The sequence below is a fragment of the Danio aesculapii genome, chromosome 12 (genome assembly GCF_903798145.1).
Source record: "Danio aesculapii chromosome 12, fDanAes4.1, whole genome shotgun sequence".
Taxonomy (NCBI): domain Eukaryota; kingdom Metazoa; phylum Chordata; class Actinopteri; order Cypriniformes; family Danionidae; genus Danio; species Danio aesculapii.
Window position 1 is genome coordinate 20195505 of NC_079446.1, and position 16130 is coordinate 20211634.

At 35.0% G+C, this 16130-nt stretch overlaps 2 protein-coding genes across 3 annotated transcripts; one reads left to right on the plus strand and one right to left on the minus strand.

Annotated features, from left to right (window-relative positions):
• Positions 1-415: 415 nt before the first annotated feature.
• On the plus strand, positions 416-8262 carry bricd5 (BRICHOS domain containing 5). Of its 2 annotated transcripts, XM_056470046.1 has the most exons (6): positions 416-766; positions 2626-2754; positions 2826-2972; positions 3056-3163; positions 5583-5736; positions 7881-8262. In XM_056470046.1, exons 1-6 carry the CDS (start codon positions 713-715, stop codon positions 7973-7975), a joined length of 687 nt encoding a protein of 228 aa, XP_056326021.1. In that variant the 5' UTR covers positions 416-712; the 3' UTR covers positions 7976-8262. The 2 variants fall into 2 exon arrangements, with proteins under 2 accessions (XP_056326021.1, XP_056326020.1); XM_056470045.1 differs by lacking the exon at positions 416-766 and having other exon boundaries at positions 2549-2754.
• mlst8 (MTOR associated protein, LST8 homolog (S. cerevisiae)) lies at positions 8262-16128 on the minus strand. The gene is made up of 9 exons (XM_056470044.1): positions 16003-16128; positions 15608-15752; positions 14679-14730; positions 14327-14489; positions 14169-14244; positions 13931-14083; positions 12578-12702; positions 10095-10258; positions 8262-9107 (listed from the first exon to the last, which is right to left on the minus strand). Exons 2-9 carry the CDS (start codon positions 15734-15736, stop codon positions 8989-8991), a joined length of 981 nt encoding a protein of 326 aa, XP_056326019.1. The 5' UTR covers positions 15737-15752; positions 16003-16128; the 3' UTR covers positions 8262-8988.
• Positions 16129-16130: the final 2 nt, after the last annotated feature.

Here is a 16130-nt window from a genome sequence, read left to right on the forward strand (position 1 = left end):
ACAGTTGTCAGAGGGGAGGTTAAATAACAGCAACACCAGGATGACGTAGGATGGTACCCCCAACTGTAAACACTCAAGAAGGTCTATTCATGATAACTATGACAGTCGTTGATGTATTAGCAACCTCTGGTTACAAGAACTGGTCAAATGTAAACATTCTCACACTGTCAATGACTGTTTGTTCAAACTACTTATTTAAAATGAGCTGAAACAACACAATTCTTGAGTTTTTGGGGCACAACTTAATTCTTTTTTGTTCAATCAACTTAAATTTGTAAAAACGAATAAGTTAACTAAATCCTTCATATCTTCCCAACACAAATTAACTGTGTGAAAGCCAGCATTTTTTACAGTGTAGTAATGAGTTTCTAGTAACTTAACTTTTCTCACTGTAGCCACACCTGAAGTTTTAAAGTCACCTTGGTCAGTCAGCAGGCTAAAGGAAAGCCAGTCGGTGCCTTAAAACTGTCTCTGTGAGGAAAAGCTCTGTCCACGGCACCGATCTACCAGTCCCCTTTGTCTATTGTCTGCTATAGAGGGTCCGCCAGTGGGTTGGACTTTACCTGGTGTAAGACAAGAGGTGGGGGGCAGAGGATGGCAGAGAGTCTTTACACCTGTACTGCAGACTCCGCTGGTCAGTCTCAGTCATGACCATTGCCTTAAACAGAGGAGAGTAGAACAGGTACTGTGAGGAGAAGCAAAACAGGGCAGAATGGTGAGGTGCTGGAAGCATTCTGAAGCTGGTCTGGAGGAGCCACAGCGCATGGTGAGACTTCATTGTTCATTATTAGTGAACATTTAGAGTATTTACAGTTGCAATCAGAATTATAAGCCCCCCTTTGATTTTTGATTTATTTATTTTTTTATATTTCCCAAATGATGTTTAACAGAGCAAGGAAATTTTCACAGTGTCTGATAATATTTTTTCTTATGGAGAAAGTCTTATTTCTTTTAATTCAGCTAGAATAAAAGCAGTTTTAAAAATTTTTAAAAGCCATTTTAAGGTCAAAATTATCAGCCTCTTTAAGCTATATATTTTTTTTCGATAGTCTACAGAACAAACCATCGTTATACAATAACTTGCTCAATTACCCCAACCTGCCTAGTTAACCTAATTAACCTAGTTAAGCCTTTAAATGTCACTTTAAGCTGTTTAGAAGTGTCTTGAACAATATCTAGTCAAATATTATTTACTGTCATCATGGCAAAGATAAAATAAATCAGTTATTAAAAATGAGTTCTTAAAACTATTATTTTTAGAAATGTGTTGAAAAAATCTTCTCTCCGTTAAACAGAAGTTGGGGGAAAAAAATAAACAGGGGGGCTAATAATTCAGAGGGGTAATAATTCTGATTGCAACTGTAGATTTTGTTTATTAAAAGCAAACAATTTTGTGTTTAATAGTCATCTAATAGACTAAGAACAGCACAAAACTAGACTAGTCGTTAAATAGACAGATAAGCCAGACTATGTTTTTTCTGTTTATTTGATGACTAGTCTAGTTTTGGCCTACTCTTAGACGGCTATTACATTTTCACTGACAGCCCAAATCTAGCTTTGTTTTAGCCAATTGTTTAGACGTCTATTAAACATCTATTAGACATTTAAAAACAAAAAATGCTTGCTGGGTTTATTCATGCTGTTTTATGGCTCCTTAACTCTGTGTGCTCTTACATGTGACTTGTCATATAAAAAATATTGTTGGTTCCGTATAAACAGTTCATAAAAAAAAAAAAAAAATTACTTAAAAGAACCATTTTTTTACTTTTTTAAATTCTAAAATGTTCTTAATATCACAATATTAAAAATAAGTGTTCTGCAGCAATGCCAACTTTTAAAACCATTATTTAGTGTATTATTACACTAAATTAAATAAATTAACTCAATTATTCATTAAGTGTAATAAATTAGTTCTTTATTGCCATTGATGGTTCCATGAAGAACCTTTAACATCCATGGAATGTTTCCATTGCATAAAATATTTTATTTCAATATAAAAATAGAACTTTTAAATATATATTTGATTTTGTTTTAAACATTCTCAACAAAAAATGAGAACTATGAACTGAAAGATTCTTCTGCGGAACCAAACTACTATGACGTTGCTGTGAAATAAATTAATAAAAATATATAAACTTTTACAATCACTATTTAAGAGTATGTTTTTAAATAACCAGTGAAAAAAAACAACAATCTACAGAACTGTTACCGTATAAAGAGCTTTTTATACAATAGAAATATTCTTTTAAAAGTTCCATATTTGAACTATAATTTTTTTGTGGCACTTGTCTTAAAATAAAGGCTCCAACGATCCATTAAACAATAAAGGAACGATCCATTGATTCTTTCCATTGCATAAAAGGTTCTTTGTTGATGTAATACGCTTTTTAGATAATCAAAATAGCATTTTATTAAAAGAAAAGATTAAAAGAAAAGCTTCTTTAGGAACCAACTGGTTCTCAATGCCTTGAGTGTTTCTGCCACACTCCTTTGGAATCTTTATTTGTAAGTGTGTAGCACAAATATGTCACTTTGTGTTTGGCTTAGCTCTGTTTTATGGCTGACCCACTGTATGACTACAAACCACAAATCTTCTTTAATATAAATGTCTCCTGTATTGTCCAGCAGTGTGATCCCACAAGCTCCTCCAGGGTTCCTCACAAAGTGCTGGGGTTGAGTCTGGCTGTCATGCTGCTCATTGTTATCATTGCTCTCGGTGTTACTGCACATCTAGGGCTTCAGCACAAGACACAAGTAAGAGTCCAAGCATTAAATTAAGATTTTCCTCTTCAAATATTTAGCACTAAACCTGTTTTCCTGCTCAGTCTTCACTGCAGGTCTTCAGAATCCCTGATCACACAGGTGACCTGATCAGCCAGTCTACTGTGATCGACAAGAATAACAATGTAGTGACCTATTCTGTGACTTCTCATGTCAACCACAGCTCCACAGTCATTTTTGACCTGAGACATGTAAGACCCTTTTCTTTCTCCGCAGATTAAGTTTTTTTTTCCCCTCTAAAGCTCAGTTACATTTTGATATCTGGCTTCCTCAGGGCTTGGTTTGCTATAAACCTGACAACCAGGACAGCTGCTTTCTTCGCCGGATGGAGAGTTGGGACTATGAGAACATGCACTCTCAACTGAACGAGTCTGAACAGCAGGTAAAAAGACTTCAGCTTGTTGAGTTTGCCGTAACTGTGCTTTAGTATTGATGGTTTGTGGTATTTTGTTGTGTTTGTTGTAATACGTTAATTTAGCAAGTTATTGTCAAAATTGAAAATGACTTTTTAAATTGTATAAATAATTTCCTCTCCAATTAAATATTGTAAAAAGGGCTGTGATTTTAATGGTAAAAATCTGTAACATGGTTAACAAAACATTTCCTTCATATATGTGGTAATTACCTGTTTATTGACTTTCCCAGAATTACTTGCATAACACTCTTTATCATTTTATTTGTTCACACACTGTTCCGTATTATATTTCCTCAGTTGGTATATTAGAGTTTTAAGTTATATCCAATTTTGGACTCATTGTGTTAACTTTAGTTTTGTGTCACCAGGATGATATTGGCTTGGTTTTTGTCTGTGTTAACAAAGGTAAAATGTGTAGATGTTAACACATTAAAACAGTGTATTAACACTATATATTAATGAAATACAGTAATGGTTTGTACCACATTTTATTGTAAAACTGACAACCACAGCTGCAATTTTTACTGTAGGTTTTACAGTACTATATATATATAAATTTTTCATTTTACAGTGTAAAACTGATTTATTTTATCTTTATCATGATGACAGTAAATAATTTTTGACTAGATTTTTTTCAAGACACTTCAATACAGCTTAAAGTGACATTTAGTGACAAAGACTTAACAAGGTTAATTAGGTAAACTTGGCAGGTTAGGGTAATTAGGCAAGTTATTGTATAACGATGGTTTGTTCTGTAGACTATCAAAAAAATACAGCTTAAAGGGTAATAGTTTTGATCTTAAAATGTTTTTCTTTTTTTTTTTATTAAGAACTGCTTTAATTCAAGCCGAAATAAAACAAATAAGACTTTCTCCAGAAGAAAAAATATTATCAGGCATACTGTGAAAATGTCCTTGCTCTGTTAAACATAATCTGAAATACTTAAAAAAAATAATAATAATAATAATAATTCAAAGGGGGGCTAATACTGTAATTCTGAATTCAACTGTATGCATGTACTACTGTTTAAAAGTTTAGGGTCAGAGAGATTTACTTTAATATGGTCAGAAGGTTTTTCAGAGAGAGAATTAATTTCTTTTAGGTCTAATCTAACAATGTCAAAATAATAGCCCTCTGTATCTAGTCAAAAAGCGATGGACCCAAGAAAAGCCAGAAATGACTAAATGTGTTTACCCCAAAGATATTGTGCAATACTGTCTTCAATTTCGATACAACACTCATTTCTTGAGCCTCAAATCATATTTGAATGACTTCTGAGGGTCATGTGACATTGGTGCAATGGCTGCTGAAAATTTAGCAGTGCCATCACAGATAAAACATTTCAAATTTCCATTTTTTTACCACTATAATGATCATGTCAAATGTTAATCCTATTTTTCTATTTAAATGGATTGTGTTCTTTAAGAAAGAACTGGCTATTTTTTAATTCAAGTCCCAACACATTGGGTCAAAAATGGAAAAACCTTTTTTTAATTCAACTTAAATGATACTTCTTAACCTAATGGATGGATTTGTCCATGGATTTGACCCAACGTTGGGTTATAACAACCTTAAAGCTAAACTTAAAGCTGTAGGGCAAATTGACTGACACTTGAACGCAGCACCACCTCAGTGCTCCCATGTAGATTAGAGAGCTCTTTTGGCTGCTTTCTCCTCCACAACTCCAGAAAGGGAGTAATGGAGCGGACCAGCTCAGGAGAGCCCGAATTCCACAGACCACCTGATCCACCTCTGCTGGATCGCCTTACAGGATGGGACCACAGGGTGCACAATGGCCACTCTGTTGGCTTTTTCCACTTATAAGTCACTATTGGAAAGACAGAGCTTTCTTCCGCAAACAGAGCAGAGACCTGCGCTGGACACACTTCTCTCAGCACTTAACAAGCTGATTCATGCGCTGGGTTATGATCTGTGCTGGACGGGATGGCTTGTTGAACCGATAAGTATCACTGACCACTTAAAATCTTGGTCTCGGTTGAGATTTTTGCATCATTGCGTCTGATTAAAGCCATTAGAGCAAACTTTTGGGAAACCCAATCTGTGGTCAATAGCCTTTTGAACACGATTTCCAATTTTTCGGTGCACAATGAGCTATTGAGAAGTATAAACTGCTTGTTGCAGGCTCGCTCAAGCATTGCTGCGCTTTAGCAAGTGTCTATCTGATCTCTCAGAGGAGTAAGTGGTGTAATTACAAATGCCTTTTGTACTTGAGGAAACACTTAAAACCCCTCAAGACACAATTATACGTTGGTGAGTTATACAGTGTATGCGTTCACACAGGAATAATATGGCTGGAGTGTATCACGCCATCAGAGGATAATTTACCAGGAATGATATACACTGAGATATGTGATGACTCTCACAGGTCCGTCAGGTCTGGGTGGTGGGAAATCAGACTGAAAAACACACAGAGTTTTTGGGAGTGATGCCTGGGAGTCGTGTCGAAGCTTTGAGTCTTCAAGAACCTCTTCAGTCGCTCTGTCAGCAGGCCTCTGTCTACTGGACTAGAAGAACTGATGGTAAGATTATGGCAGATGAGTCATTGGTTCTTTCTGTAATATGTAAACGCATTCATACCATACCATTCACAGGTCTGGGAGCAGTACAGATTTTACATGTTCAGTGGTACTCAAAATTGAGAATTTATGAATGCTTGATTTGTCCATAAATAATGTAATCTTTATCATTTTGAAGGTAATGTAGTTCAGAGTTTCTGCAGGTTTTACCAAGTTAAATTTAAGACTTTAAGACATTTTTAAGACCATAATGAATGAAATTTTAGACCCATAAAGGGCTAAAGGCCAAGGAATTTTTCAAATGGCCCGGATAGAAAAGATTTTTATTTGCCCTATGAAAAAATATATAATTTAATATATTTAATAATACAATGATACATTAATTAATAAATATTTTAAATATTGTGTAAAAACAAGCAAGCTCTTCTTGTATCCATACACTTTTTTTCCAACATGAACTTTCTTTAAAATAATAAAAAATACAATTTAAAAAATGAACAAATGTTTTAAGTTTTAAATCTATAATAAACTAAATATATGCACAACAATCGGTGTCCTCAGCAGTAAATACATGGAGCACTTTTAAACAAGTGTTATTGTAAGAGGAAAATAATTAAACCATTATGATAGAGTTAAAAATTACATTTTTAATAAAAAAACTTTGTTTTTAAGTTTTATTGAGATGCATTATTATTAAAAATGATTTAAGACCTACAACATAACATTTCAGTAAATTTAAGACTTTTTAAGGCCTAAAATGTTGATTTTGGGATTTAAGAAATTTTAAGACTTTTTAAGACCCCGCAGAAACCCTGGTAGTTGCCTACACTGTGTAGAACAGTGTTTTACAAAATAACTAAGGCACTTCAATAAAAAAAATAATAATATTTTGGAGATCAAATGTGATTAAAAATAGAGAACAGAAAAATAACTAACATTTCTGAAGGTTACAGCTCAAAAATGAATAGGAAGTTAACAAGCACTTCAGCAGATCTGCTGCCACAGGACATCACTAGTCTCTCACGTCATCACTTGATCTGCTCTTCTTCAGTCTCTTCCACAATTCATCAACTGTAGTGTTTCTTAGCCATAACTTTGTCTTCAAGGATTTTCCACTAATTTTCAATCAGGTTTAATCAGGACTCTTGGCTGGCCATTTCATTATTTCAGTGTTCAAGGAAACTGCTTTACTCGTTTTGTTGTGTGACGATTTTTGGTTCCGACATTGCCTAGTTTATGACACACAGTGTTTCTTATTGGACCATACAAATAAGGTTTCATTTCATCTGTACAGTGCAGTCCAGCTTTTCGATATTTTCTGCTGATGAAGGTTTGGTCTCTGCAGAGGCTTGCAGTCCAGATTCTCCTAAACGCTGTCTTAAATTGATATTCAGTCTGTCCAATGAGATTCTCTACATTATATTGTCCTCTTGTCTTGTGCATTTGTCTTTTGTAGTTGAACAGTCTTTTTAGGGGGCTTGAATGAATTAGTGACATTGCAAAGAAACAATATTATAGAAATTTAGATTTGGGATGACCAACTTTTCTTAAAATCTGAAAGTGTCACTTTGGCCTTCATCTGGAGAACCTGCTGTCAGAGGGTTTCAGTTATTTTAGAACTGGCAGTTAAATCGATTTAGTCATATAATTTAAAATATTACCACCAAATTAACATCAATGGGAGAAATATGAAAGTATTCTCTTTCGAATATGTGCAACTCATGAATCATTCTTTAAAAACTGCTTTTTTGTAAGGTTAATTTTAAATTTTTTTATTTATTTTTAAATTTAAATTTTACACTTTTCTATGAGTATAAAACGTTGTTTGCGAATTTGATGTTTGGTGAAGAATTTATCAATAATAAACCTCAAATATATTACTCCTCTTAGTAAAATATTGTAAATAAAACACTGAACTAATTAATTTTGGTGATGTAAATATCCAGAAGACATTGCGTAAGAAGCCAAGAACATGCTGAGTTGCTCTTTAAAGAGCACAGTGTGACAGAAACCCAATCCAGTCGTCCAGTGATGGAGTTGTGACCTTTTTTAGAGCCAGCAGAGCATGAACGAGGAACAGGACGAATGTCATCGGCACATCCATAGAGAAATAAGAATCTTAAGATTTCTCTCCTTTCTCCCTGAAGGTCCCGGAAAACAAAGACTTATTTACTTCTGCATCGACATCTGCTTCCCCAGCAACATTTGCGTTTCTGTGTGTTTCTACTACTTGCCAGAGTGACATTCAAGCGACGGTGTTTCAACACACGCCAGAGAAACAAACAACTGCGCTGACTTCAATGAGAGCAACTGGAGAGGCTACACAAATGCCATACATAATGCCAATCTGGCAACGCAGGCGAAACCATCATGTCACGTTATCTGCTAAATCCTTATCTTCATCCTCTCTTGTATTTAGCCCCATTTTTACAGTGATGTTTGAACATGCCTTGGCGCAAAGACTCGTACCTCTTGTAACCTGATGCAGATGAGTAATGGAAAAAAGGCTGGTCAACAATAAAGCTCCATTGTGTTCAGTCTGTTGTATATTCAGTTTTTAATTCAAGAATTAAATAATCTTTTTGATGTCTGAATAAGAATCACTATTGTAATGTTGATAATGTTAATAACTTGTGGGTGAGTATAAATGAAGTACACTACATGTATGCTAATACAAGGGACTATAATATAAGGATTTAAAATATGACAATATTGCAACAAATACATATGAATGTAATCCATTTTTATAGGGAGATTTCATCTAAAAATGAAAATCTGCTGCTAATTTACTCAACCTTAGGCCGAAATTTGTAGCTGAAATTGTCAATCTTAGTGAAAATGGTAATTTGTAAAATGCATATAAACAGCTACCCACATTTTAAATCTAAAAATAGACCCCCTCCTCCTCACCCCCCACAAAATAGATACCAATTTCTACTGACAATACAGTGAGGTCTTATGAAGTGAAAAATCAATGTTCATCAGGAGCCATTGTTGGTTATAAGTTTGTTTTGCCAGTTTTTTTACTATAAAAGTGTCGGTCACAGACTTGCATTTATAAATGTAGCAAGCACCACGATAAAAAAATATCTTTAATGCTCTACTGAAGACACAAGAACTGTCACCTGGATGGCCTGTGGGTGAGTAAATTAACAGCAAATTTAATCTTCAAGTAAATTATCCCATTATACCACGATTAAGGGTTGTTGTTTGTGTTTTAATAGCATCAGCTATAATGTAAAATTGTTTCACATACTATCCAAGCACACTGTCATTGAAGGCCAAACACACAACGGCCTTCTGATGGCCGCTGTACTCCCGCTTGATCTCTCCGGTCTCCACACACCACAGTCGGGCAAGGTTATCAGAGGAGGCTGAAAATCAGATGAAATATACAACGGTCAACACATCAACAGGAATTCACTCCATGATTTTTTTGTGTGAAGGGCACGCTAATTCACACAGTAGTTCCTAGTTACAGGACTTTGTAAAAAATTCATATCATAATTGCTGAATTACATAAAAAAAATAAATTAAATAAAAAAAAAAGTACAATAAAAAAATGCAGCTCCATAGAATATGTAGTCAAGCTAAGATGATAACGTTTGCTTCTGCTGTAAAGAAAATTGAGCTGTACTTGGGAAGTGATTATTTCTTTTTTTAGTTTGATAATATGAAGATAATTTATGGTCCACCGATTTTGATCCATCAGTATTGATGAAAGAGCATGCGCAGCCATTGGAACATAATTGTCTCAAGACATCTGGTCCCATTTACTTTCATTGACTTTAACCATTTTTAACTTGTTATGCAGCTTGATTCGGTTTATTTATATATAATTTTTATTTTCTTGTATTGTCATAAACACCAATAAACAAAATTACTGCCATTTGTTATTCCCACTCATTTCCCCATAGGCAAAGCAATCGGAAGTCCCAAAACATCTACATTGCAGAATAAGGTGAATATTCTGTATAGTGATATGTGATGGAAACATTTGTCTTATATAAATAAACTGTAGTTGAAATTCTTTGGGGTGGGTTTTCATGTATTAATATAACAAACACTGCACGCACTCTGTACATAAAAACACTAACCCATAATCCTTTAAGGGGAACTGGTTGAAATAAAGTGTTAAAGGAGGTTATTATAATAATTTTTAATAATATATATATATTGCAATCAATGTCAATGGACCATATCATTTATGATTCTTCACCCAATAAAAAGTTAACATAAACACACCATGAAACCTGATCCTAAAATGACCCAATTACAACTAATGTAAAGATCAAAATCTGCACTGGGTGAGTACACATGTGGTCAACTCACCACTGAACCAATGAGATCGCTGTGCTCACCTGTGACTATGTACTGTGAATCTCCAGAAAAGGCACAATCCCACATCCAGCCTCGGGATGTCTCTCCTGGGTTGTTACTCTTAATGCTCAACTCTGTCATCAGTGAGAAGTTTGAGGTTCTCCAAATTTTACAGGTCTGGTCAGCAGAGCATGTGGCCAGCAATCTAGTACAAAGTGGGAACAGTTCTGTATTGCTTTATTACGTTTTTTTTAAACAAAACTGTAAACTGTGTGAAGTATTTTAAAGGGGACACGGACAGAGAAATTAAAATTCACTTGATCTTTTGACATTTAAGAAGAGGCTGTACTAGGAAAACATAATGAAAGCCAAACAATGTGCCAAAATGACAGTTTGGAGCCATCTCATAATGTAATAATGTAACATGCAGACATAGGTCTATAACACAGTTAGGGGAGAATTACAGTTTTTGCATTGTCTCCCTTCTGATCTCATCATTAGGATAGAGTCTATCTACTTTATTCTAAATCAAGTTCCATGCTGTCAATAAAAACTTTGTTCAATTAATTTTATCCTGAATTGGTTTTCTGGATATTTAGAGAGATTGTAAAACTATGCTGTGTAGACCAGGGGTTTTCAATCTGTGGGGGGCCAGCACCTATAAAGGGGGCACAGGAATTTGAGGCATGCACTCAAGTAAATTATGATGACGATTTTTATGTGTTCACTAGAGTGAATCTGAGTGAATCTAGCTAGTTCCACAGCTAACTATCAGGCACCTGTAGAGTTATTGCGTTCAAATAAAATATATAGAACATTTTGATGGATGTAAACAATAATAATGGTCCTAACATATTTCCTGTTATATATTTTTAATTTCCATAGTTTCAGAGAATCCAAAAAGGTTCACAAATTGAGGAATAATGTTATGAAAGGTGTTTTAACATTATGATATGATGGAATTGTCTCTGGTGACACTCATGAAATAGTTTGACAACAACCAGGAGATGTTCATGGGCCAATGACATCATCACCTTGAAATGGTCAAAACAAATAAAATGGACCGGCTGCTTTTTAAAATGAATGACGGTGAATGAAAGTAAAACTGGTGAGCCGTGTGACAAAAAAGTGCCCTTCTAAATCAAATCAGCAGGATTCACCTTCTTTGAAGACACTTCTGACTATGTTTACGTGGACAACAGTAATGTAGTTATTTGCCTTAATCTGAATAAGACAATAATATAAAAAAGATGTTTACGTGAAGTGCTTTTTGAATGTTGCGTCACCAGGCTATCCAAGTTTCCTGTAGAGTTTCATCTTAAATTTTTTTACTTTAACTGCAGTTCGGCAGTTTCACTTTTACTCATGAACATTTCATTCATGCCCCCGTGACAAACTGGGGTACTGGACGCGATTATGGAGTAAGGCATGGTGGAAGAGTGTTGTCTGAATGGAATTTAATACAGCACGCTGAATGGAAAATAAGTGTGGTGTATTTATAAACTAATTTCGAGAGGATCATGTGCTTATGATTTAACACAGCTGGTACCACATTAGCTATATATATTTGCGCCAATAAGATGCATACCAAAACACTATAAATTACCAGAGCTTTCTACTCCAGTCATCTTCGTCTTGAAGAATCCCCTCCTTCCACCCCTACTTCTTCCCTTCTCTGATAGGGCGGCATGGTGGCATAGTGGGTAGCACTGTTGCCTCACAGCAAGAACGCCTGCTGGTTTGGCCCCCTCCGAGCAGGTCGAAACTTCCGCATTTCACGGTTTGCATGTCTGCAGCCCTTTACGGAGCCGTGTCATGTCGCAAAATGCGGTGAAAAGTCCTACATGACGATAACAGATTGATTGCAGGTGTCTACTTCAATAATGCCCCTAATATATGCATACTCCACATGTCTTAATTCCATTTCGGCTTAGTTCAATTATGACTTTAGTCGGATTAAGGTAATCAAAAAAACAAAACAAAACGCTGTTTACAAGGTAGACTCTTAATTAGAGTATAGTTTTAATCGGATTAAAGTATTGGCATCCACGTAAACGTACTCAATGTTTGACAGTTGACATTGTTAGGGCTGTGAAATTGGACAAACTTGGGGGGCGTGTGTCCTAAAAGGTTGAAAACCCTTGGTGTAGACAATATTGGATTTAACAGTAATTCAACTGTTGTCAGTTATTACAGATAGTTCCACATGTACTGATTATTTATGCATTTTTTGCTAACAAGCCAATTCATGAAGGATGTAGGCTGTCAAACATACATTTAAAAGTGTGTAACGGTAGACACACAGAAAGAATTCTTTTTCTTTGTATTGTGTGTTGCAAATATGCAATACAATTTCCTTCTAATGAGAGAGGTCAAAACATCAAAGAAAATAAATGATGCTGTTTTTTGATGTACAACTCTACAGTATAAGTGGACCTCAGAAAAAAGTATGAAATAAATGAAGGCATTTCTGTTCCTTTTTCACAGTTCTCTCATTGTCCTTAATGTATTGCATGACACTTACGTGGAGTCTGGGCTGAATTTGCAGCGTAATGAGTAGCGTTTGTGAGCCGGGATCTTGGTCTTAGGTATGAGTTGCGTCACTTCATCCCCCATTCCTCCAGCCAAATTCCACACATAACAGTTGCCCTACAGAAAGAAAAATAACCAAATTTGAACAATGTTAACAACATTCAGATGTGGTCATGGAAGCTCGCGGATGGAGGCTTTACACTAAAAGAACAATGTGGGTAATTTCTTGTGTCACATGGCATGCCTGAACATCTACAAGAACCAAAGAGGTTTATTCTTGTGTGACAAACAGGGGTCCATTCTTCTGCATGTGCTTATGTTTGTTGTAAGGACAGATCTCTCGATCCTTGAAATCATGATCAGCAATGCAGCAACAGACATCCAGATGACTGGCTAAAGCCGTCATCTGGATAATATTCATTTATTAGCCATTTGAGCAAAACGACAAAATCCATAGTAAATTAAACGGTTTGATAAATATAATATGCAAGAACTTTCCACATTTGTTGTGGGCTATTTGTGCGGGCTTTTCACTATCATGTGCTGAGAATTTTGCAATATATTTACTTTTACTTTTAAAGGTCATTTTCTTTCATAGTATTCAAGTTTCTTCATAAAGCATAACTGGCTATTTAAATCAAATTTGCATCATATTACTTACATATTAGCTCTCAATGTGTGTATGATTCTTTAACCTATACGATTATTATTTAGCAAAAAAATAAATAAATATCGGCCATGTTTTTATCATACACTCATGATTTTAGATTTTGTACTAAACTGAGATGCTGGGCGCATGCTGAAAATATCAGCAGTTGGTACATAATTTCAGTATCGCCTTCACTTGACTCAATCTAATCCTGTTTACATGAAATAAGCCTGCTCCTGAGCAGGTTTGTGCTACCAGACCTGTTGCTATAAAAACAATTCCTGGATGACTTTTGAACAACAAAACTCTCCTGGATCATGCCAAATCAACAATAATCAAATTCAGTTCGCATATGAAGCACAGACTACAGGTAAGGTTGGACTTCTGTTTATATTCTCTGATCAATGTTTGCATGTATAAGAAAGCCTAAATTCAATTATTTCATCATATAAACCAACTGTGTCTTTTCAGAAGTATTGGATTAAACCACTTGACTTATATGGATTTTTACATCTCTTCAATATTTTCAAGTGTAACAACTTTTAGCAGAAGGATAGAAATCTTTAAGATTTTATTTTAAAATATCTTAATTTGTGTTTCTAAAATGAACAAATGTATTATAAGTTTTGAAAAACATGTGAGTTGAGGTAAATGAACACATTCATTAGCAGAGTGTCATACTGAAAGTTTACTGACCGAGCTGTTGACTGCCGCCATATAACTGGCATCAGGATCAATATGGACTGAATTAATGGAGACATCTGGCTCCGGGATGAGTTGTTCATTGTGGTCAGTTTTCAAATCCCAGATATGGATAACACCACTTTGGTCCCCAACAATTAATTCGGCCTAAAACCGAAACATTTAAAGAAATTGTGATTGGCTTGCTGATGAGAATTTTATGAAATGTAAATAATGAAATGTTTTTACTGACCTGATTGGGATGAAGACACACACAATTAATAGGTGCATTGACTTGAAATATTCTTTGGCACTGAAGGTTCCGGGACCTAAATGGAAACAGTACTTGAGAAAAATATCTACTGCATGCACTATTTAATCTATTTTCGTTAAGCAAACAGAACTCAGTACCTCAGGTCCCAGATGCGAGCCATGCAGTCTTCTCCCCCCGTGTACATCCACCGACCATCCTCATGAAAGCCCACTGACGTGATGTTCTTGCTGACTCCATCATAATTGATCACAGGGTTTGGATTGTTTGAATTGAGGTCATACATGCGAATGTGTTGATAACCTGAAATTAAGAAAAGGTTTAGAAATAAAAAATAAAGGTTTACCAATTGCAAAATTGATTTATTTCTATAGCACCCTTCCAAAGCAACCGTCACAAGTGTTTTATAATAAAACTGGAAGATAAACAATAAAAATATTCATATGAAAATCATTTATTAGACGTTAGAAGTAATGATTATTCAGAACTTACCAGCAGCAGCAATCATGCTTCTATCAGGTGTTACTTCAAGAGAATTGACTTGCTGGTGTTTTTAGTTAAGCATCTTTTCTGCAATTGATTAAACACGCATTCTTTCTAGAAAAAAATGTGTCCAAGCAGACACTTTTGCATGTAGAGTCCGAATAAAAGTCTTTAAAGCAATAGCATCTATTTCATAGTGTGCATACTGTACTTCTGCATCTCCACTGTGCCATTTTACATACACGGCCATCTATTACTTATTGTAGTACATGAGAAATTCCAGTATTATTGATGTGACATTTGCAGTAAAAACTCAAAACAAATTCACAGAGAAAGTATATGTTAAGATTATATTGACACAGAGTTATGGGATCAGAAAAAATTATTAATCCATAAACATTATTTAGATTTTAAATGAGGAAAATAAACATGCTTTGTACTTTTTTTGGTACTTTGTAGAAATTCAGTGAATTAAACTGCACAACCAAAAATAAATAATGACAATTAAAAGGATAAGAGTTGGTTCACTATATAACAAACATGATGGATTTTACATTTTTGCATTGATGAGGAAAAAGCTTTGTTATGAAACCGGTACTTGTGTGACTTTTTTAAAAATCAGATATAACTGCTAAAAAACATTGACAGAGACATTTGAGTATATTTACAGTACTGTAAAATACAAGCATTCTCTCTCTCTCTCTCACACACACACACACACACACACAAACTTAAAGGGTTTTGCTATTTTGTTGAAAACCTATTTTTATGGCAAGATTGACATTTGCATGGAATTGCTCATTTACAAATAAAATGATAGCTTCAGTAATAATACATTATCTTTAAGACTTTAAGTACACAACAGGTAATAATAAAGAAGACTTGATCCTGTTAAAGGGGTAAGGGTCATGACTGGGCATCTGTGAGGTGAAGGATACAGAGTCCTGGTGCTGGACAGTTCTCGTGCAGATTCCGCTGTGGGCCTGCCAAAATCTGACGGTGTGGTCATAACCAGCGGTGGCGAGAATCACCGGGTCACTGCCGACGGTGCCTTGATTCACATTCATGATCTGCTAAAGATACCTGCGCCAAATGGTTCGTTTTTAGCTCTACTTGTTCATAATTTCACGAATGTACCTCAATGCACTTTTACATAGAATTTTTTGTACGTTAGCTTATTTATTTATATTTTGCAGGAAGATTAAACTGTGGTTGCACAGAAAAAAATAAACACTTGTTACAGTTAGTGTATACATTAATTTTCAGCGTGGTAAAATACTGTCTAAAAATAAATATGGAGAGGCAGGATTTAATGATTTAACGTGATTCTTACCTGAGCGAGACGAATGCACTAAAAACCCAGTTAGGTATATGTAAACCTATAATCTTAAAAGCGAAAACGACATTATTTACATGTATGTCAAACCAAGCAGTGCTTCTTCCAAAACCGTCCCCCTAGAA

Coding starts and splice junctions, on each gene's coding strand:
- bricd5 (XM_056470045.1), top strand. CDS start 2,557: ATGGCTGACCCACTGTATGACTACAAACCACAAATCTTCTTTAATATA. Junction 2,755..2,825: donor GGCTTCAGCACAAGACACAA/GTAAGAGTCCAA, acceptor TTTCCTGCTCAG/TCTTCACTGCAGGTCTTCAG. Junction 2,973..3,055: donor TCATTTTTGACCTGAGACAT/GTAAGACCCTTT, acceptor TGGCTTCCTCAG/GGCTTGGTTTGCTATAAACC.
- mlst8 (XM_056470044.1), bottom strand. CDS start 15,736: ATGAATGTGAATCAAGGCACCGTCGGCAGTGACCCGGTGATTCTCGCC. Junction 14,490..14,678: donor AAGCATGATTGCTGCTGCTG/GTAAGTTCTGAA, acceptor TCTTAATTTCAG/GTTATCAACACATTCGCATG. Junction 14,084..14,168: donor TGTGTCTTCATCCCAATCAG/GTCAGTAAAAAC, acceptor TTTCGGTTTTAG/GCCGAATTAATTGTTGGGGA.